The sequence below is a fragment of the Globicephala melas genome, chromosome 7 (genome assembly GCF_963455315.2).
Source record: "Globicephala melas chromosome 7, mGloMel1.2, whole genome shotgun sequence".
NCBI classification, from domain to species: Eukaryota; Metazoa; Chordata; class Mammalia; order Artiodactyla; family Delphinidae; genus Globicephala; species Globicephala melas.
In genome coordinates, this window is record NC_083320.1 from 9,067,160 (window position 1) to 9,091,201 (window position 24,042).

Below are 24,042 nucleotides of genomic sequence, written 5' to 3' on the forward strand. Positions count from 1 at the left end.
GGAGTTCTTAATATATTACAGGTACAATCCTTTGTCAGATATATGTATTGCAAATATTTTCTCCCAGTCTATGACTCGCCTTTTCCTTTTCTTAATGGTGTCTTTGGATTAGTAGTTTTTAATTTTGATGAAGTGCAATTTACCAAGTTTTTCTTTTATGGTCTATGCTTTTCCTGTCCTATGTAACAAATTTTTGTCAACCCTAAATTTGCAAGGATACGCTCCTGTGTTTTCTTTTAGAAGCTTTATCATTTTAGCCTTAACTTTTAGATTTGTGATCCAACTTGAATTATATTTTGTGGATAGTGTGAAGCAGGAGGGGAGGTTAATTTTTTCTATGTTTGCTCTGCCTTATTTTCCATCTTTTTACAATCCATTCTACTTCTCTTCATTTCTCACATTTGTACTTACAGTCCTCTTCCCAACGCTGTGTATCCCCGATGAAGGATTGTGCATTCTTGTTTCTGATGGCGTCTCTCTCCTTGGCCACTCCTGTCACCTTGTATTTCTGCCTCTCTCTTCCCCAGTGAGGCTTCTGGCTCTTCCCCCTTTGTCTCTCTAGTTTTTCTCTTCCAACTCTTTATACTCTTTATACCTATGCTATTCCAGTGTCCTACCCTCTCTGTCTCTTTGTGGTTTTTTTACCTCTCCCATTTACCACAAAAACCAGATATGCTTTCTTGGTAAGTAAATGACTCCTCACCCTAAACTCTGATCTACTCCTCTGCCCCTTGGGGAGAGGAGCAGGGTTCCTTGGAGCTCCCTGGGGCCTCCTTTCTGAATTATGAACACATCACATCCCCCTTCCTCCTTCCCTGTATGTGCTACCATACTCAGAGTCAGTCATCCAGGCAAATATTGGACTGTCAGTCAACCTTACTGCTTGTTCAGATTCTCGGGCACATTCATTCATCATTTCCTGGATTTTTATTGTACCATTTGGGTCACGAGATAAATCTTCTTCCCTTATACTCATCTGCATCCATCACTGATATGCTCTAGGTAGGGTGTCACCTAGATCACATTAGGAATGTTGAAGGATTTGTTTCCCCTTCCTTTCATAATGAACCTCTATTCTTTACAAATAACTATTACGAATCCTTCCACCACTTCATTCTCATTCCCACTATTCTCAGTGGTAGATGAATCTCTAAATATATTTTTGATACACTTTGTACTTTCTAATATACATTTTATACTTTTAGCTCTTTGTCTTTATTAAAAAGAATAAGTATTATTATTAAAATACATCTGAATGTTACATAAATGTATTAATACATCTCTAAAATATATAATATCTGACGTATAATCCAAATTAAGGATACATATTAATGACATTCTGCAAGGCCATTCTTATGGCTTTTTCTTAGATTTGTCATTTCCAAGAAAAAAAATCAACAGTTAACAAATAACTAAATTTATTGTAGACCATTTGGCTTAAGGATGGAGACATTTTCTTGGGCTTGAAGGCTGTTTCACTCACTGAATCACTAACTATCTTCACACCTCAGTTTTTTCTCCTGAAAAATGGGAATAACAAAACCCTTATGACAGGATTGTTATGAGAATTAAATGAGATGCTACTGGTAAAGTGATACCTGGGTACAGTAACTTAGCAAGAAATCATAATTTTCAATTAATGTCTTATGTGTTAGAATTTAATGATTAATTATTAGTAATAATATGAATGAAAAGATGATTAAAAGCTAGAAACAGTGCATCCTGGTTACAAAAGTAAATGAGGCATATGTGAGCATTAAACATGTTGATGCACTGGAAGCACTGACCTTACGCCTAGTGGTCTGTGAATGTTATGCATTGTGACTATTGTCATAGTCAGAGTTATTACTGCCCTTTGTTCTCTTCACCCCTTTTTACTCCTTCGCTTCTCCTTTCTTTCTTTTACTCCTTCCCTTCTCCTTTCCTTCTTTTCTACAGAACACCATCTCTTCCACACCCTCCACACAATTACTGCTTACTCTCTTCCTCTCTTTTCTTTTATTATGAGTACTGTTTACAACTGTTCCTCCCTTTGACACATCAAAGGCTTCCTCTTTGGACTTGTCACAAACCCTTACTCCTTCCCAGATCTACTGAATTCCTGGCTCACAATTACTGCTGTGAGTCCTCCCCCTTAATTCTGCCTCATGGTTGTGGTGAGATCTTCTCTCTTGGGTTCATGTTCCATCTTATTAGTTATCACATCTGCCTAGCAATATTCTTGAATTCCAGATCTGGCTGGTTAATTGGGAGCCCAAACAACACACCACTGCTCTGGCTTCCCCATCTCCTGCTGCATTCCTTCTCCAGGGTGCACTCTCCACCCAGGAGCTCAGTCCTCTGATCCATGATCTCCTTTCCTCTTAGTAGATGAGACAGCAAGCTTCTATCAAGTCAGAATTACCTTGTTCATGGTTTAATTGTAAGTTGAGTGTCTCCTTTGTCTCTCCTTCACCAACAGTTTGGTAATGGAAGTTTTCACGAATCACTGAGAAGAGAAAGGAAAGGCAATTAGAGATCCCAGACAGTGACCAAGAGTTGCATCTCATAGTTACACATCCAGGAAGGCTGGAACCATCCAGCCCTCAGGGAACCCTGGACTTCAGTGGGTCTCATGTGACCTGTGGCTTGACATTGCTCCTGGAATCTAACAGCTGTTCCACATTGAATATACTTCTCAAGTTTTAAAAAAGAATGGACATATGAAGGAGGAAAACCATATGATCATCGCAATAGTAGAGAAAGCATTCGACAAAATTCAACACCCATTTAGGATAAAAACCCTCCAGAAAGTAGGCATAGAGGGAACTTACCTCAACATAATAAAGGCCATATATGACAAACCCACAGCCAACATTGTCCTCAACGGTGAAAAACTGAAACCATTTCCACTAAGATCAGGAACAAGACAAGACTGCCCACTCTCACCACTATTATTCATCATAGTTTTGGAAGTTTTAGCCACAGTAATCAGAGAAGAAAAAGAAATAAAGGAATCCAAATTGGAAAAGAAGAAGTAAAGCTGTCACTGTTTGCAGATGACATGATACTATACATAGAGAATCCTAAAGATGCTATCAGAAAATTACTAGAGCTAATCAATGAATTTGGTAAAATAGCAGGATACAAAACTGATGAACAGAAATCTCTTGCATTCCTATACACTAATGATGAAAAATCTGAAAGTGAAATTAAGAAAACACTCCCATTTACCACTGCAACAAAAAGAATAAAATATCTAGGAATAAACCTACCTAAGGAGACAAAAGACCCATATGCAGAAATTTATAAGACACTGATGAAAGAAATTAAAGATGATACAAATAGATGGAGAGATATACCATGTCCTTGGATTGGAAGAATCAACATTGTGAAAATGACTCAACTACCCAAAGCAATCTACAGATTCAATGCAATCCCTATCAAACTACCACTGGCATTTTACACAGAACTAGAACAGAAAATCTCACAATTTGTATGGAAACACAAAAGACCCCGAATAGCCAAAGCAATCTTGAGAAAGGAAAACGGAGCTGGAAGAATCAGGCTCCCTGACTTCAGACTATACTACAAAGCTACAGTAATCAAGACAGTATGGTACTGGCACAAAAACAGAAGTATAGATCAATGGAACAGGATAGAAAGCCCAGAGAAAAACCCACGCACATATGGTCACCTTATCTTTGATAAAGGAGGCAAGAATATATAATGGAGAAAAGACAGCCTCTTCAGTAAGTGGTGCTGGGAAAACTGGACAGCTACATGTAAAAGAATGAAATTAGAACGCTCCCTAACACCATACACAAAAATAAGCTCAAAATGGATTAAAGACCTAAATGTAAGGCCAGACACCATCAAACTCTTAGAGGAAAACATAGGCAGAACACTCTATGACATAAATCACAGCACGATTCTTTTTGACTCACCTCCTAGAGAAATGAAAATAAAAACAAAAATAAACAAATGGGACCTAATGAAACTTAAAAGCTTTTGCCCAGCAAAGGAAACCATAAACAAGATGAAAAGATAACCCTCAGAATGGGAGAAAATATTTGCAAATGAAGCAACTGACAAAGGATTAATCTCCAAAACATACAAGCAATTCATGCAGCTCAATATTAAAAAAACAAACAACTCAATCCAAAAATGGGCAGAAGAACTAAATAGACATTGCTTCAAAGAAGATATACAGATTGCCAACAAACACATGAAAGGATGGTCAACATCATTAATCATTAGAGAAATGCAAATCAAAACTACAATGAGATATAATCTCACACCAGTCAGAATGGCCATCATCAAAAAATCTACAAAGAATAAATGCTGGAGAGGGTGTGGAGAAAAGGGAACCCTCTTGCACTGTTGGTGGAAATGTAAATTGATACAGCCACTATGGAGGTTCCTTAAAAAACTAACAATAGAACTACTATATGACCCAGCAATCCCACTACTGGGCATATAACCTGAGAAAACCATCATTCAAAAAGAGTCATGTACCAAAATGTTCATTGCAGCTCTATTTACAATAGCCAGGACATGGAAGCAACCTAAGTGTCCATCAACAGATGAATGGATAAAGAAGATGTGGCACATATATACAATGGAATATTACTCAGCCATAAAAAGGAACGAAACTGAGTTATTTGTAGTGAGGTGGATGGACCTAGAGACTGTCATACAGAGTGAAGTAAGTCAGAAAGAGAAAAACAAATACCGTATGCTAACACATGTATATGGAATCTAAAAAAAGAAAAAAAAATGGTCAGAAGAACCCAAGGGCAAGATGGGAGTAAAGATGCAGACCTACTAAAGAATGGACTTGCGGATATGGGGAGGGGGAAGGGTAAGCTGTGACAAAGTGAGAGAGTGGCATGGACATATATACACTACCAAACGTAAGGTAGATAGCTAGTGGGAAGCAGCCGCATAGCACATGGAGATCAGCTTGGTGCTTTGTGACCACCTAGAGGGGTGGGATAGGGAGGGTGTGAGGGAGGGAGATGCAAGAGGGAAGAGATATGGGGACATCTGTATACGCATAACTGATTCACTTTGTTATAAAGCAGAAACTAACACACCATTGTAAAGCAATTATACTCTAACAAAGATGTTAAAAAACAAAAAAGAATGGACAGTGGAAAAGTTGTAAGTAGTGGCCAACCCCCTTCAAAATGATCAGAAAACAGTGAAAGCCAATTTAAAATAAATAATACACGTGGAATGTGTTTTGTAAATTCTATGTGCAACTAAGACCAGGGAAGAAGCAGAGGGATTTCTTCAGGAGAAAGCTAATATTTCTAGAGAAATACACCTACATTATAGAAGAAAAGCCCTAACATCTTTCGAAGATGGAGATTTAGAAGGAAGGAAGGAAAGGAGAGAGAGAAGAAGGAAGGAAGGAAGGAAGGAAGGGAGGAAAGAAGGAAGGAGAAAAGACCTTGGGTCAGGGAAGAAGACCTGTTATAAAGAGACATACAGTGAAGAGGAACTAGTACTTCCCTGGGGTAGGATGGGTGGGGAGAAATCCAGAAAACAAGGAAAGACACGTTGTGAAAGACACAGACAGGAAATGAAAATTTTCTGAAAGGCACAGATGGGAAGTGAATACTAACACAACTGTACCTCCTGGGGGCAATACTCACTGAGGGGTCAGGGCAGTAGGGAGATGCTTTTTCTGTCCCCAAGACATGTTGACTTCATGCCCAGGCCAACTTTGGAAGAGGACATGGGGGTAAATGTTATGTGGGTGAGAGGTTTAGAGAACATAAGGAGGCCTAGGCATGAAGTCAACATGTCCTGGGGATGGAAAAAGCATCTCCCTACTGCCCTGACCCCTCAATGGGTATTGCCTCCAGGAGGTACATTTGCGTTACAGTTGCAGGCATTTCAATGATGGGGGACAGGAGGCTTCTCTGACCCCTCTTACCAGCATCTTGGCTCTGGGCCACTGACAAAAGGGTCTGGGAGGCACCAGCGGCAGCCTCCCCTGGGGGCAGGTGGGCAGCTGTGCTGAGCCAGGCAGTGGGCAGTGCAGCTTGAGGGCAGCAGCAAGCCTCACGTGTAGGAGATCTCAGCACAGGAAGCCCCGGAAACTAACACATGTGATGTGGGTCCTGGGGTCCAGGGAGGGGGATCCCTACAGTACAGGGAGAGGATCAGAGCCCCTGAGATGTGGGCAGTAAAGGTAACTGCCATTCCCTTCCTATCCATGGCCTGGGGATGTTCTGGCTACAAATATAATATTGACTCGAAATTTGTGGCTAGGTATTTCATTTCCTTTATTCCTTTTTCTGACTTAGATATCACACTGGAGAAATGAGATAGCTCTTATTTTACAAGATATAATTTTCACAAATAAACACATCTCATTCTTTATACTGACTTCTTTTACTTTTTCTCTGTTTAAAAATCCTTTATTACATCTTTATTTCCCAAATAATAAACTTCAAATTCCTTGGCATAGGGTGTTAGACCCTCGAAAATCACCTCCAACTCCCCTTTCCAGAACGAGCTTCCAAGCCCTCCCACCCATGCTCCGTTTTTCAACCACATGGTTCTGCAGGTCCACTGTTCCTTTCCTACTTTGTAGCGTTCACATTCTGCCCCCTCCCCAATGCATGGGTATGTGCTGGCCTTCCCTTGTGAATTCTCCATTCTTTGTTCGGGCACAGGACTGCATTGAATGACAAATCTTTTCATACGAAGAAAATCTTTCCATCTTTGAACATGTCTGCAAGTATTGGATAGGGCTACCTCCTTTCCTACAAAAGGCATAATTCATGCCTTCCTCCAGAAAAGTAGAGACTCAAATCCTATGTTTCTCAGCACCAAATTCAGGTCCTGGCTGAGCAATCATTTGTGGGATTACTTGGCTAAGGTGTCACCCCCACTATGCGTAAGCTCCATGAGGACACAAGTCATGTGTGTTTTCTTCTCTATTGTATTTTCTCTCTGCCTGTCATGTAGTAGTCACTCAATATAATAACTGTCAAATATAATGAAGAGTGAATGAATGAATCAGTGAATGAAGTGGACTTGAACCCCCAAAAGTTGTTGAAAGTTGTAATTACCATTTTGGAAGTTTCTGCAAACATGAAGTAAATCAGGATAGGCCTTCAGGTTAGCTCTGCTGAACAGGGCATCCAGAATTGTCTTGTCAAATTTCTTCTCCAGTTCACTGAGAGCATCATACACCACTCTATCCACTGGGACCAGATTTGTACAAGCTTCTTGAAAATGCTTAAAAATATTGAATGGTGAATTATGTAGCTTTGAGTGTATGGGTTATAGGAGACTCGGATTATAAATAGACTAATTGTTCTCTGGTGAAATATCAGAATGTTACACATATTTGGATGACTTCTAAAATATTCTCCATCATAAAAATAGACTCTTATTTTGTTAACCTGCCTCTCTGACATTGATGGTCACTTAAGAGAGCAATTTTGAAGAATAAAAGTCGGTTCAAAGTAGAATGTTGTGTGAGGGCTTTAAGAGCCTGGACAGGATGCTTCAGGAGTGGCCCTTACTGGTACTGAGAGGCCATTTAGTTGACCAGACAATAACCACTGCCCTTCCCTCCAGGAAACCATGTAACCACTCTCCCCTTCTGCGAACGTTGCCAAAGGGCAAATAAAATTCACAAAGACAAAAAGAAGACTTGTCCTCAGTATCCCCAGGAAGGTCCATTGTTAACCTTTACCTGTATTCTGTATCTGGAAATGTCTAAAGTGCAAGAAACGATTTGGAGAGTGAGCAGCAAGCGTCTGCTTCCAAATTTATCCCACCGTGACACGACTTCCCTATGAGTTCAATCACTTCAGGTTCGAGTGCGTAAAATAAGAGGGCTTTGTAATGAAATGTTGCCCAACTCACTTATTTGCTTTAATTTTGTTATTGTTATCATATTGTATCAAAATATCTAAGATGCTCCCTACCTACTCGCCATTCCAATGTTGCCACATCTCCATCGCCATGCGCCTCCCCTGTTTACTACAGAAGAAGGGATGTTGTCTGTGATGCTGCTTCTCCTCTCACCTCCTAACTTATAGGATGGCGAACGTCCCTGTTCATAGGAGGATCTTTAGCCTGCTCATTGCATCCTAAATTTGGCAGGTTATCATGAGGGAATTCTCCTCACTTACCTCATACATCTGCTCAGGGATGAAGCCCCGATCTCGGAGGCCCATGAAGAAAGGAAACGGCTTTGTTATTGCAGTTGCAATCTCCACCTTATTTTCTTTGAAAAGCCTGAGTATGAACTCATAGAAAAACTGCTCCTCTGGGTTCTGCTCCTCTGGGTTCTGGTCCCCTGTCATCATTCTGAGAAACAAAGACACAATATGAAAGTAGACGTTGAGTTTCTGAGAGGCCCATGGAGGTCAAAAGATTTTATTTTATTTATTTATTTTTTACAGCTTCTGAATGTTTTTATATACAAAATTATATATTATAATGACTATTCTTTTTTCTACATGAATATTTACTACATATATTTTTATACAATTTTTAAAGGTTATACTCCATTTACAGTTATGACAAAATATTGTCTATAATTCCCCGTGTTATACAATATATCCCTGTAGCCTATGTTACACCCAATAGTTTATATCTCCCAGTCGGTCACCCCTAAATTCCCCCTTCCCCCTCTCTCCCCACTGGTAACCACTAGTTTGTTCTCTATATCTGTGAGTCTGCCTCTTTTTTGTTACATTCATTAGTTGGTTGTATTTTTTTACATTCCACATATAAGTGATATCATCCAGTGTTTGTCTTTCTCTATCTGACTTATTTCACTTAGTATAGCGCCCTCCAAGTCCATCCGTGTTGTGGCAACTGGCAAAATTTCATTCATTTTTTATGGCTGAGTAGTATTCCATTGTATACATATACACTATATCTTCTTTATCTGTTCATCTGTTGATGGACACTTAGGTTGCTTCCTTGTATTGGCAATTGTAAATAATACTTCTAGGAACATTGGGGTGCATGTATCTTTTTGAATTGGTGTTTTTGTTTTTTTCAGATATATACCCAAGAGTAGAATTGCAAGGTCATATGGTAGTTCTATTTTTAGTTTCTTGAGAAACCTCCATGCTGTTTTCCACTGTGGTTGCACCAATTACATTCCCATCAACTGTGCAGGAGGGTTCCCGTTTCTCCACATCCTAGCCAACATTTGTTATTTGCATTCTTTTCGATGATAGGCACTCAATGGAGGGCCAACATGTGTAAAATGATGTTCTTGTGCAAGGACCAGAATAGATGGAATTTATTTACTTAGAGAATAATCAAGGGTGCAATAGAAGAATACACTGGGCTTAAGGAAGGTTTGTACATAGAAGTGAAAGAGTTTACCCTGTGCTAATCAAAACTACTGTAAAAAGACTTTCACCCAAACTCTCTTTGGAAAACATTGAATTTTAAAATTGTAAAAGCTTTACAGGAATTTATATGATACTCAGATGGTTAATTTTATGTCTCAACATGGAGGGTTTGGGGGATAAGACTAACATTTTATTTTAAATTGGTGAACTTTGAGTAAGCAGTTTGCCTTCCATAATGTAGGTGGGTCTCATCCAATCAGCTGAAGGCCTGAATAAAACAAAAAGACCAGCCTCCCTGAGTAGAAAGGAATTCTACAGCTGAGTGCTTTCAGAGACTCTGCTGGGTCTCTAGCCTGCTGGTGCATAGCAGACTTTGGACCTGCTGGCCTCCCTTAATGTGTGAGCCAATTCCTTACAATAAATATCTCTTTCTCTCTATATATATGCGCACACACACACACACACACACACACACACACACAGCCTATTGGTTCTGTTTCTCTGAAGAACCCTGATGAATACATATTACAAAAAAATAAGTTACAGACAAAGAAATAAAAAAACAAACAGACAATACTACAGAACCTACCACTGAACTGCAAGTCTTCTTAGTTAATAACAAGTAGAATAAATCTCAGGAAGGTGTAAAGGAGCTAGACCTCTCCCATCTGTAACTGCAGGGGCAGGAATGGCATTCCACATCATAAAATTAGGTCAAAGACACTCCTCTGATAAAGTTTCAATTAATATTGAGAATATGTCTTTTTCTTTGGTCTAATATAGAGACTTGTGTGAATATTCAAAACTAGGACAGGTTGCTCTATATCTAAACCTGCCTGTGGAAGTGTTATATACATGAAGAAATAGAAGACCTCTGGATTTCAAACATAACCACACCTGTGAGAAGTAATTTAGAGACTCAAAAAGCTTTATAATTCTGATTCTTACTTGATAAATTGTTCCCCCTTCTGATAATGTCTTAATAAACTTCTCTGTATTTCTAAAAGTTGTAAAGACTCAGGATTTTTTTATCCCACCATAAAAGGGTCATTGGAACTTCCCATTCTCCAAATATGCATCAGGATAGAATAAAATCCATTCCTTCACTGAATTCCTTAAAAAAATGTTTTTGCCCACTACTGGGCATGTGCCCTGGGAAGGCCATAGTTCGGAAAAAGTCATGTACCAAAATGTTCATTGCAGCTCTATTTACAGTGGCCAGGAGATGGGGGCAACCCGGGTGTCCATCGTCGGATGAATGGGTGGGGAAGATGTGGTGAATGTATACGGTGGAATATTACTCAGCCATAAAAAGAAGCGAAGTTGGGTTATTTGTAGTGAGGTGGATGGACCTAGAGTCTGTCGTGCAGAGTGAAGTGGGTCAGAAAGAGAAAGACAAATACTGTATGCTAACACATATATGTGGAATCTAAGAAAAAAAAATGTCATGAAGAGCCTAGGGGTAAGACAGGAATAAAGACACAGACCTACTAGAGAATGGACTTGAGGATGTGGTGAGGGGGAAGTGTAATGTGTGAAAAAAAAAAAAAGTTTTTGCTTAAAGATAGCTGATTGAAAACAAGTGCTTTCCCCCTCTCTCACTGGAGAGTGCTCTAAAATGACAGTAAAGAAATTAGAGTCACAATGACAAAGACAAGGGGATTGGATGAAAAACTTAAACCAAAGTCTGAAAAAGAAAAAGTGGTCAGAGCATTCATCATTACTGCTGGTGGAGGATGCTCCTAGAGGTCACAGAGGGGCCCAGGGTGTCTTACAGGCCCCTGGGGAGGTAGTGGAGGTGGGGAAGAAGATGCAAGAATGAAAAGAGAGGGATTGTTTGAAAGGAGAAAATACAAAACAATGTGCTCCCCAACTCTTTCCTGACCCCACCATACAGAACTCCTGCATCCAGGCAAGAAACTAGAGGTTTCCTCTTAAGAAAAATGTAAACGACACAGAAGAAAGGTCTTCACCTTTGGGCATTTGGGATTTACCCAGCAAAGCTACAGGTTTTCAAGCCCATCTCATTAAATGCAGTTCCAAGCTAGCTTATCAGTGCCTCACCCTTAAGAATGAACAAACAATAACAGGCCACAGATATCTGTGGAAACTAACAGCACAAAGGGGCAGAACCAAGATGAGCAGAGAGCAAAAATGACTCCAGAACAAATAGAAATACTACGGGGAACAGAAGAGAGTTTCTAAAAAACAATTTTCATACACAGTGGAGAAGATATTATGTCCAGGATGCCATGAAGAAAAAACAGGAAAATAAGATAATGGGCCTGGAAATTTAAAGTGATTGCTGAAAATTTTTTTTTTTAAGTTTAACCAGGGCTTCCCTGGTGGTGCAGTGGTTGAGAGTCCGCCTGCCGATGCAGGGGACACGGGTTCGTGCCCCGGTACGGGAAGATCCCACATGCCGCGGAGTGGCTGGGCCCGTGAGCCATGGCCGCTGAGCCTGAGCGTCCGGAGCCTGTGCTCCGCAACGGGAGAGGCCACAACAGTGAGAGGCCTGCGTACCACAAAAAAACAAAACAAAACAAACAAACAAACAAAAGTTTAACTAAAATGGTCATAAGATAAAGACAAGGGAATTTCCCCGGCACATAGCTGGAAAAAAAGAAAAAATCCAAAGGAAAAATGAAAAGTAAATTTGAAACATCTAAACGTCTAAAGCAGTCATTCAAGTGTGTATGTAGATTCAGAAGTAAAAGGAAATGCCTAACAAATACACCCCCTGTTCAATCATTCATGTGTGAAGGCAAAATAGCTGTGCAGAGGCTCAGAAAACATTTTACTCATGCACCCTCTGTGTTGGTCACACGGTTTTCAATGCTCTATTTTCTTTACTTCTGGACAAAGGTAGGGTTGCACCTTCCTGCCTCCTTGGGCTGATGGGTGTAGCTTTGGCAGAAGAATTTGGAGCCAGCACCTGTGAGCCATGCCCACTGTTTCTCTGCTACAGTGGCTGTCATTTCAGATGGCGGCTGTTCATCAGCTAGAGATAGTCCAAGATGAGGGTTCCCTTAAGCAGCCGGTGACCCACTGAGATTTTAGAAATGTTTGTTCCAATAGAATAATCTACCCCATTCTTACTGACACACTGTCTGGAACAAATTATTTGCTGATACCCTATAATAAGAGAATCAGGAAATCAATACCAGCAAAGTTCTGTTATATCAATGAAAGAAGTGGAAGGCACCACTAAACCCAGTTAACATACTGACGTCTTAGACATAGAGAATGGACTTGAGGACACGGGGGGTGGGGGCGGAGGGGGAAGCTGGGGGGAAGTGACAGTAGCATCGACATATAAACACTACTGAATGTAAAATAGAGTGCTAGTGGGAAGCAGCAGCATAGTAGGGAGATCAGCTCGGTGCTTTGCGATGACCTAGAGGGGTGGGATAGGGAGGGTGGAAGGGAGGCTCAAGAGGGAGGGGATATGGGGATATGTGTATGCATATGGCTGATTCACTTTGTTGTACAACAGAAGCTAACACAGTATTGTAAAGCAATTACACTCCAATAAAGGTCTATGAAAAAAATATTGACATCTAAAAATTGTAAATTTCATTTGAGAAAAAAAAGTACATCTCAAAAATTATTTTAGAACAGTGATTCTCAAAGTATGGTCTGGGGACCCTGGGATTTTGTGCAAGACCCTTTCAGGTGTCCTCAAAGTCAAAACTGTTTTCATATAATACTAAGATGTTATTTACCCTTTTTCTCTCTCATACTCTTACAAATGTATAGTGGATTTTTCCAGAGAATACACGGCCTGTGGTATCACAGTAGATTGAATGCAGAAGCAGATAGGAGAAACCAGCTGTCTTCTACAGAACTAGCTATTAAAGAGATTTGCAAAAATATGAAGGGTGGCTAATCTCACTAATTTAGTTTATTTTAGAAGACAGTTATTTTTCATAAAATAGGTCATTTATGTTAGCAGGTAGTGAGTTCATTATTAGTATTATTTTAAAATGATTAAATAAATATATTTAAGTGTTCAAAGTTCAACTTTCTAATATGGTAGATAGTAATAGGTATAACCTACATTAACAAAAACTAGCTCTTTGGATTCTCAATAATATTCAAAAATGTAGAGGGGTCCTATAATCAAAAATTTGAGAAGCCTTGTTCTAGAAAGAGGATATATACTGTATGCAGTAGTAAAAGTATAGTAATCTTAATCTAAAACTTCAGAGTATATTAAAAATCTTAACAATCTGGGCAAGTTAAAAAACTGAGTTAAATGATTTATTTCAAAGATGCTAAACTCAAATGGCATGGTTTCACATTTGATGCTATCAATCAGAGAAATATTGGGTTGGCCAAAAAGTTCATTCGGGTTTTTCTATAACATCTCATGGAAAAACCCAAATGAAATTTTTGGCCAACCCAATATATATTTGAGAATTAATTAGAAATCATAAGGGTAACAAATAGAGTCAAAATGAGACTATAAATCTTACAAAAGAATAAAAGTAAAGAAAACATACTGTTTTTCTTAAACAGAGAAAACAAAGAGACATTAGATATTAAAAGTGCCCCCAAAATTTATAAGCAAAAGATATATGTCATTTAAAACAGATTAACGCTTCCCTGGTGGTGCAGTGGTTGGGTGTCCGCCTGCCGATGCAGGGGGCGCGGGTTCGTGCCTCGGTCCGGGAGGATCCCACGTGCCGCAGAGCGGCTGGGCCCATGAGCCACGGCCGCTGAGCCTGCACGTCCGGAGCCTGTGCTCCGCAACGGGAGAGGCCACAACAGTGGGAGGCCCGCGTACCGCAAAAAAAAAAAACAGATTAAATTACTATCTTAGAGTATGAATGAAATAAAGTACAAATAGAGTCTAACTACCAAAGACACACAAAAAACAAAGTGACATTAAAAATGTTAAAAGTCAAAAAATGGGCAAGTGACGTTAGACAAAGGCAAACAAGATAGAAAGCAAAATTCACAATATATGTATTTTAATAACAACATTTAAGACTGCTAATAGACAAATCTTTCATGGTCGTTACAAAATTTCACTTTCAATTTTTAACTCCTCAAGTATATTTAAAAAGATATATGGGATATAAGTTTTAAAAATTGCAAAAATATGTATTAATAACTCGGTCTTAAACACAAGAACATACCCTGAATTGATCTAAATAATAAGGAAAAATTGAATAGGTACATGTTCTAGCTATAAGACGATATTACTATAAATCAAAATTTTACAACAAAAATTTTGTTTTAAGAAACAAATCTAACTTGCAGTGGTTTAAAAAGTTCATTTTTGGCTTCAGCTCTAACATTGCAAAGACCTTGGAAGTCATCACTCCTATCCTTACAAAAATAAAAAAGCTGAAAAAACTGAAAATCAATGAATTTCAGGCATGTACAGGAAAATTGAGGCCATAAGTCAAACTGTCACCCTAAAAACTGGATTGATAGACAAGTCCGGAGAATCACAGATGAGATCAGCTACCTGGAATGGAAGCCACTAGAGCCATAGACCAAAGGAACCCTTAAATGGTAAGTTTGATGACTTGCTGGAGGCTGAGTGTAGACTTACATGGGAATGAGAAACTCCTAGGGACCACTGGCTTAGGAGAGCCCCCAATCTTTTGTGGGTTGTACTTCCAGGAACCCCACCAGGTACTCATGGTGAAGAGCCAAGAAAAATCCTCTGCTCTGGCAGAGGGAGAGGGGAAAAGGAAACTTTTTTAAACAGCCCAGAGCATTCTTCATAACAACGGTCTACTCTCTAGAGGAAAGCACTTTGCCCAAGCCTTATCTGAACTAGGGGAAGGTCAGTTACCAAAATCCAGCTCCTTCTAGGCTCTGTCTCATTTAATGGGGTGAGGGAAGGGGAAATAGCTAAGAAATCATTCTAAAATTTACAGTCCAGGAACACAGTTCCACTACAAGATTGAGATTTAATCATAAGATTAAAGCATGCTTTCTCTCCCTAGTACCCTACCACTACATCAATAGGGCTCCAGTATAATAATTGAGGATTACAGCTGAAAGAGCTGCAAGGCTCTATTTAATGAGCTCTTAGGGAAATCCAAAGAAAATAGGGGACACAAAATGAGAACACTAGAGGAATTTGAAGCCTCTGTCACCTAAAGCCAGAAAAAACATTAAACATGGCCCATCTCCTAGCCAGGTTAACATAAAACTTCACAGTAAACATTCATTTGCCTCAGTTTCTATTATCTGATACATCACATCTGGCTTTCAAAAAAATTACAAGGCATACCAAAAGACAAAAAACAGTCTGAGAGACAAAGCAGTCATCAAAACCAGACTCAGATATGACAGGTTTTCAAATTATCAGACAGGAATTTAGAATAACTATGATTAATTAATATGTTAAGGGCTCTAATGGCAAAAGCAGAACATGCAAGAACATACGGCTAAGTAAGGAAAAAGATGGAAACTCAAAGAAATAATGAAAAGGGAAATGCTAGAAATCAAAAACACTACAACAGAAATGGAGAATGCCTTTGATGGGCTTATCACTAGATTAGACATGGCTGAAGGAAGAATCAATGAGTTGAAGATATGTCAATAGAAATTACTTAAAATACGAAGAGAAAAAGTATAAGGAGAAAAAAACACAACAGAACACAATATCCAAGAATACCAAAAAGAACAGATATACATAAGTGGAATACCAGAAGGAGAAGAAAGAGAAAAGAGAACAGAGGAAATATTGGAAGTAGTAATGGCCAAAAATTTTCCAAAATTAATAACAGACAACAAACTACAGATTGAAAAACCTCAGCAAACACCAAACTAGATAAATACCAAGTATCTATGAGTCATTTCCTATTCAAACTGAAGAAAACCAAAGTCAAAGAGAAAATGTCTCCCCCAAGGAAGAGAGGGGGAGAGGGGTCAGGGAGCCTTACCCTTGGAGAAACAAGGATAACAATTACATCAGATTTCTCATCAGAAACCATGCAAGAGAAAATGTAGATAAAAATTTGAAGTGATAAAATAAAAAAAACCCTCCAATCTGGACTCTTATATCCTTTGAAATTAAGAATTCAGAGCCAGCACCTGGTTAACCATGTTCACTGTTTTCTCAAACAAACAAAAACTGAGGTAATTTATTGCCAGAAGATTTACCACGAAAGAAATGTTAAAAGAAGTTCTTCAGGCAGAAGAAAAATGATATGGGCCAGAAACTCATATCTACATGAAGAAAGGAAGAGCATCTGAGAAGGAATAAATGGAATAAAGGAATAGGAATAAATAATTTAAAAAATTTTTTCCTATTCTAAGTTGATCTAAGAAATAGCTGTTTGTTCAAAGTGATAAGAACAACTATGTGATTGATAGTAAATGGATAAGTGAAATGATAGACAGCAGTGTTAAAAAGGACAGGAGGAAGGAACTGGTGACATTTTGTTGTAAGATGCATGCACTGACCACGAAGCAGTATATTGTAATTTAGAGTGGACACGGCTAGTTGTAAATATATATTGCCAGCTCTGGGGAAACCAATAAAATGCTTTAAAAGAAGTATAATCAATATACTAAGAGAGATGAGAAAATGGAGTCACAAAATGCTCAATTAAAACCAAAAGGCAGGAGAAGAAAGGAAGAAAAAATAGAAGCAAGTACAATGAATAAAAAACAGTTACAAATAAAAAAACAGTTACAAACAGTTATAAAATACAAAAAACAGTTACAAATGTGGTAGATTTTAATTCACCATATGAATAATCACTTTAAATGTGAATGGTCTAAATACACCAATTAAAAGACAGAAATTGACAGAGTGAAAAAAAATAACACCCAACTATATGTTGTCTTTAAGAAAGCCACTGTAAATATAAAACACAGATAGGTTAAAAGTGAAGGGCTGAAGATATGCCATGACAACGTTCATCAAAAGAAAGTTGTGGTAGCTATATTAATTTCAGAAAAAGACTTCAGAGCAAGGAAAATTGTCAGAGACAAAGAGGGGCATTGTATAAAAATAAAGGGTCAATTTCTCCAAGAAGATTCAGCAATCCTCAAAGTGTAGGCAACTAACGAAATAGCATCAAAGTACATGAGATAAGAATTGATAGAACTACAAGACGAAACAGACAGATCCATTCTTGTTGTTGGAGAATTCAATACGCCTTTTTTAGTAATTGGTAGAACAAGCAGGCAGAAAGTCAGTAAGAACACAGTGACCTGAACAGCACCATCAATTAATCTGATTTAACTGACACTTATAGATTATTCTATTCAACAATGACAAAATATACACACCACTCAAGTTCATGTGGAATATTTACCAAAATATACCACATTCTCAGCTGTAAAACTCATCTTAACAAATTAAAAAGAAAAGAAATCAGAAAAACTATGTTCTCAGACCACAATGGAATTAAAGTAGAAATAACAAATAGAGTTGGAAAATTCCAAAATACTTAGAGACTAAACAGCATACTTCTTCTCAAGCATACTTGAGAAGAAGTCTCAAGAGAAATCTAAAAATAACTTGGACTAAATTAAAATGAAAACACAGCTTAACAAAATTTATGGAATGCAGCACAAAAGTGCTTAGAGAGAAACGTGCAGCATTCAAATGTATGTACCAGAAGAAAGATCTAAATCAATAATTTAAGCTTCCCTCTGAAGAAACTAGAGAAGAAGGAGAAGTTTAAGCCTAATTCAAGCAGAAGAAAGGAAATAATAAAAATTAGAGTAATAATCAATAAAATTGAAAACAGGAAAACATTAGGAAAAAAATTAATGAAACCCAAAGCTGATTTTTTTTAATCAATAAAATTGATAAACTTCTAGCCAGGCTAACAAAGAAACAAAGAGAAGACAGAAATCGCCAATTGAGTCCCTATTGGTCCCAAGAATATTCAATCACTATTAGTCCCACGAACATTAAAAAATAATAAAGAAATAATACTATGGACTACTCTATCCCTACAAATTTGATAAAAGATAAAATTTGATAAAATTCCTTAAAAGAAACAAACTGCCGAAACTCACACAGAGAGATAGATCAGAGAGATAGATGATCTGAATAGGCCTATATCTATTAAAGGAATTGAATCAAAACTTAACAGCTCTCCAAAAACGAAAGTACCAGGCCCAGATGGTATCACAAGTGAATTCTACCAAACCATTTCAACTATAATCTCTTCCAGAAAATATAAGCAGAAGTAACACCTCCTAAGTCATTCTATGAGGTCAGCATCACCCCACCCTCACCTCTCAGTGCCTTTCTTTTCCTGCCTGGAGGCCAAAGGTTGGCTGGACTTTGAGCTCCACTGGCTCATCTTCCCATCTCTCAGGTACAGGTGGGTAGCAGAGGCGGGATGCACTGTCAGCCTCCAACAGAAAGGGTGCTGGGCGCTAAGGACCTGCAAGGCTGCACCGCTGCCAGTAGCAATGCCACTGCCTTCTTGGGGCCCAGCCAGCACCAGAAATAGCCCCAGCTTAGAGGAGTTTTCACACATTTTAATATTGTTTTAATTGTTACCAACAGTAATGATTGATGATTGACAATAACATCTTCTCTTTTTAAAAGTCAAATTTCCCTCCTTCTCTAACCAGATGTGTAATACATCCCAGAATAGAAAAAAGCACCTTCTCCCTCCCTGCCTGTTTGCATTCATGCATGTTGAGCCCCATCTACTTTCAGTTCCTCCTATTGGGTGTTCAGAGGTCCTGAGTTGACTCTCAGACTCAGGGCCACACAGATGGGCTCTGACAAAACTGGTCCCCCCACTACCCAGAAACTAGAAAAAGGTTTTACAACAGTTGGGAGTTCGATTTGGATGTAAATTTTTCTGAAAAGACTCTTACCTACAGACCTGTCTTTGGAGGTAGGGATCAAGGAGGTTATGGGGGAAATGAGAGGGCTCAGAGGCCACAAGGAATCATCCAGCCTTGTAGCAAGCCCCAGAGGGACCAGGGAATTCCAGCAGTGCCCACCCAGCTGCATGGCAGTTACAAGAAAAGAAGGTGATGTGAGTCAGGGTGTCCTTAAGTTTCCACTGCAACGGCTGGCTAATCCACTGCAATTTTTGAAATCTTACTTCCTCACTGTTTATTGATTTGTCATCCATTCTGTTTATATCTATAGAATGAGGCTGGGAAGACAGAAATAATGAGTGTAGATGCCAGCCTTAGGAGAGATGCTGGACACAGGAGGCCAGGACTAACCTGCCGCTGATGGGGGTACCTGTACTTGCCATCTTCTCCTTAGGCCACAGAGCTGGCCTAAGATCACTCTTGATTAGATTTTCACTGCCTCTGTCCTTTCCAGGAGCTCTGACAAGAAGGTTTGCCCATTGATGGATCCTTCGGGTGCGGCTCCTAAAGGGTAAAAGGAAAGTGAAATAGCTGAACTGTGTGATGTGCACCAACACGCTGGTCTTCTCTCCGCCCACTCTCAGCCCCGGGGGGTGGGGTGGGGGGAGGAGCAGGGCCATTTCCTGGCATCCACGGAAGAGAGGGGACCACTTGTTCCCGCAAAGGAAAGGGGGCAGGAAAGTCTCTTGAACTCAAACAGATCAAATTTGCTTTGAGGTGACATGGCATAGTGGCGACGGGGAGGAAGAAAATGCCACGTTTGCTCCTGCGTCTTGCCAAGGTGACTGTGAGACGAAAAATGAAAAAGGCAGACATTTCAGATCTTCTCTTAGGCCCATGGGCTGGCCAAGCACAGTAGTGAGCCTGGACTGGACGAGTTAGACCCAGTGTTCAGACACAGGACTGGAGAGAGCCGAAATGCTGGGGAAAATATTCTTCAAATTTCTGGAAAGCAACCAGAGGCCAGAAAGAACCCTCCCAATTCCTACAACCAGAAGGAAGTGCTAAGTTTGGGCAGAGAAGCCTGATGTGCAAGTCTAAGTTTTCTTGAATATGTGGGCATTTTACAAATGTAGCCAGGAGTGCTTGGGAAAAAACTGAGCTCCAAATAGTCACAGAAATCTCAAAGAAAGTGACGGGCTTCTCATTAGATGGGGAAAAGTTTGGAACTGAGACTACCTACACCTTAAAGAACCATGTGATGATGCTAGCTAACAAGTGTGTTACATTTATGTTTGTACATAACTTTTTCACTTACACCCAACCCTCATTTTGTAAAGGATTTGAAGCAACTGAGAAAAACACACTACATCAGCATCAAGTTGAAAGATAAAGAAATAGGAGCAAAGCACAAATAAAATAAATAAACAAAACCAGAAGACTAGAAATCCAGGCAGGACAATGGGTCAAATCAGAGATGAACAGGAGTCAAGGTATCTGTAGAATCCAAGGTCTTGGTCAGGGCCGTGGGCCAAAGTAGGTGAGAGCTGGGAAGCCTCAAAGTAGTATGTTTTGGAAGTATGTTCCACTGAATCTGTCTTCTTCTGGCTCATTATAGATGCGCTAGAAAATTTGCATAAATATGTTTGCCAAGTGGAGGGGACAAAAGATTTCTACCCTTCTGCCCGTGTCTGTTCTCTTTCCCCCAAAAAAGTGAACACACATCTGGCTGGGACAGATTCCAAATTCCAGCACATGATGAGGCCAATGGGCAGTGTTCGTGTGCCTACCAGCTGCTACACACACGTGGGACTGCCTGCCTCTCTCTCTCCCTCACTTTGGTGGCAAAGAGGCTAGTAAGCTATGTCTCCGTTGGACACCACTGTTCCCAGCTTTGGGCCTCCGTTGGGCACAATGTCCCCGACAAGGCCTGACACAGACTAGACCAGCTGACATAAATATGCCAGCTTCTTTGCTTATGAGCACAAGGCCTTTGGTGTTCCTCAGCTGATGGTGGTAAGACTAGGACTTACAGGGTATTCCTGTCAAATTTACAAGAAAATCTTACTTGGCAATATCCTGCATTAGCCCAGATAACGATAGGAACTGTAGCTTCTGTTTTCCACTGTCTTTTTTTCTCTGTGTTCACTAGAGAATCATTCTCTCTGGGATAAGATCAGGGATGCCTGGACCAAGCCCACTGATGAACCATCAGTTGATCCCTGGCTCCTAATGGAGGGGGGGAGTTGTCTCCTTTTTGTTCCGGAAGACCTGAGGGATGAGAAGATTCTGACCTGCCTCCTTGCTCTGTTCTCCCACCCAGATTTAGGTCAAGTAGGTGATAATCTCTGAAGGCGAGTCAGTGCTTTCTTTCCACCTGAAAAATTTCTTTCCACTTCGTTAAGTGTGCTGAGATCTGACACTTGGAATATAGGTGTGAATTGCAGAGTCCTGATCACAGTCCAGTGCTATGAGTTAATTTGCTATTAACTCGCCATAGTCTACCAAACTCCCATCTTTGAGTGCTAGTGGGATGCTCACTACCAGGTCAGATAACCCATCCCAGATGGATCACATTTCTGTGAAGATCTGTTGCCCACAATTCACTCTCTGCTACCAACTTTTTAATCAGTTGGGATTTGGAGGTACACGTAACCAAAACTGACTCAGACTAACTCAGACAGAAACTCAATTTCTTAGAAGTATATTGGGTAGCTCAAAGAATTTATAAGAAGGCTGGAGGACTGAGATCAGAAAATAGGCAGTCCAGGCAGAAAGGTCCTCAGCCCAGGTCATGGTATGTGGCCATCGATTTGACAAATGTGTTCTTTTCCATTCTGATTAAAAAGGAGGATCAGAAACCATTTTCCTTCTCGCTTGACAGATAAGATTATTCATTTACAGTTTTGTCTTGCGGTTATATGAACTCGCCCACCCTTTGTGGTACCCTAGTCCCAAGAGATCTGTATCACCTGGACCTCTCAAAGAACATCACATGGATCGGTTATGTCGGTGACATCCTGGTGATCAGACATTATGATGAGCAAAAGAAGCCATACATCAGAAAGTGCATGCCGTGTGTTTTCATTTATGTAAAACTTGAATACAGGCAAAACAAATCTGTAGTCATAGAAGAGCGACAGTCATAGACATCATAGATCAGTGAGTGCCCGACGCTGGCTTGGGGAGGAAGCTACCTGCAAAGGGCACAAGGGAACTTTCTGGGGTGATGGAAATGGTCTATATCTTAATTGTGGTTGTAATTATCAGGTTAGCCGAAAACTTCGTTTGGCTTTTTCCTTAAGATTTTATGAAAAAACCTGAATGAACACTTTGGACAACCCAATACGTTTGTTAAAATTCATCAACATGCACACTTAAGTTGAACGCATGTTATACTTCAATAAAATTGAGCTCTTGCCCGATGTAGGTTAGCCTTAGTTTCAAGGATTCTTGGACCCTAGAACTGTTGTTTCCCATCTTTTTTTCTGAGGGATAGGATACCTTACAGGTGTCCTGGAGGGGGAACCCATGGATCGAATACATTTGAGAGTCATTGATTTAAATAAAGTTAAACAGATTTCTACATTAAAGGGTTTCTCACAGACCCTACATGCCAACACACATTAGAAATCTTTAATCGGATGTATAGAGGGGGCATGCCCTGCTTCCCTGGAGTGGCTGCCCTAGGGTCTTCTCCTGGCCCTGGTTCTGCCCTAGATCCAGTTTCCACACACTTCCAGCTCCCAACTGCCAGCCTGGCTCCGACACACCTTCCTGCCTGGAGTTCTGCTGCCTACCACTGCATGATATCAGTTTATATTCAGGTTTCCTTTGATTTCAATTTTCTTTGGTAATCATTTTATCCTGACAAAGTACAGGCATTTCTGAGTCACCAAACCTCCCCTTTGTCTTTTTGTTTGTTTTTTTAAGTTTGATGATTTCTAGTAAATTTATTCAGTTGTGTAACAATCACCATCACCACAATTCAGTTTAGGTTCATTTTCATCACCCCAAAAAGTATAGAAGGAGGACGCGTCCTGGGGAAATAAAAGTGGGTAAGGAGGCCAATAGATGGTGGATTCCCAGTTCCCGGGGACCCTGGGGCTGGACCCTATGCCTCCTCCCCTTTGTACCCACCTCCCCAGGATGGGCCCGATAGGCAGCAACCCCCGCCCCCGACCCCCAAATGCCCTGGGAATCTCACGAGTTTCCGGAGGTGGAGGGAGGCTGCAGGCACTGCGGGCGGCCTTGTCTTTAGCTCTGCTCGCTCCGCCCAATTACTTTCACTTTCCTTTCCTCGGAAGCCCGGCCCTCACCGTGTGTGGAAAAGCACAGACTTCCTGTTTCGTCCACTGGTATCTCCCTGCGCTTCTCTCAGTCTCCCAGGAGCCATCCCCGGCCAGACCCTGGACCCAGCAGGGGGCAGGAACAGGGAGCAATCTCAGCGTCCAGGTGGGTTTTCGTCTCGGCTGCTTTATTCACTTTTGGTGACTGGCTTTTACAGTTAAGACCCTGGCAGCAGCTGCAGGGTGAAACTCAACAGTTTAAACTGTGAGGCTCTTTCTTTGTAAAATAATGGTTTCCAAAGAGGTAGAGAGGGGATATGGGATTTAATAGGAGACTTAAAAAGAAGACGGATGAAGCGGGGGAGCAAACACACAGTTCGGTTCTTTTTTCCCTAAACTCTAGCCTGTTATTGTGGATGGAACTTGAGATTTGCTCTGTAACTTCCTTGTCCATGCAGAGTGATCCTGCACTCTGCCCCCAAAGGGCAACTCATCCGTTATTCATTGTACAAGTGACTAGAGGTAGTTGGGAAGCTAGTGGAACAGAGAAAATAAGGAGAGTACATTTAATTTCCTCTAGAGTGTATTAACTTTTTAATATCTTATCTTTAAGCACATTCATGATAATTTTCTTGAAATAAATTCCCAGAAGT

The 24,042-nt window shown here is 40.1% G+C and overlaps 2 protein-coding genes across 5 annotated transcripts in view; one reads left to right on the top strand and one right to left on the bottom strand.

The window, feature by feature from the left end:
• LOC115864672 (nuclear body protein SP140) overlaps nt 1–23,382 on the bottom strand; it is a 77,707-nt gene extending 54,325 nt beyond the window's left edge. Inside the window, exons 1-5 of the mRNA XM_070045888.1 lie at nt 23,308–23,382; nt 19,512–19,664; nt 8,145–8,322; nt 7,071–7,239; nt 2,405–2,488 (exon numbers count right to left, since the gene is read on the bottom strand). Coding sequence (XP_069901989.1) covers nt 2,405–2,488; nt 7,071–7,239; nt 8,145–8,322; nt 19,512–19,543 — 463 coding nt within the window. The 5' untranslated portion in view covers nt 19,544–19,664; nt 23,308–23,382. The remainder of the gene's footprint in view (nt 1–2,404; nt 2,489–7,070; nt 7,240–8,144; nt 8,323–19,511; nt 19,665–23,307) is intronic.
• A 50-nt stretch (nt 23,383–23,432) lies between these two features.
• SP110 (SP110 nuclear body protein) overlaps nt 23,433–24,042 on the top strand; it is a 43,765-nt gene continuing 43,155 nt past the window's right edge. For all 4 annotated transcript variants that reach the window (XM_060301745.2, XM_070045889.1, XM_030877811.3 and 1 more), the window contains exon 1: nt 23,433–23,555. The gene's annotated coding sequence lies outside the window, so the exon portion shown is untranslated. The remainder of the gene's footprint in view (nt 23,556–24,042) is intronic.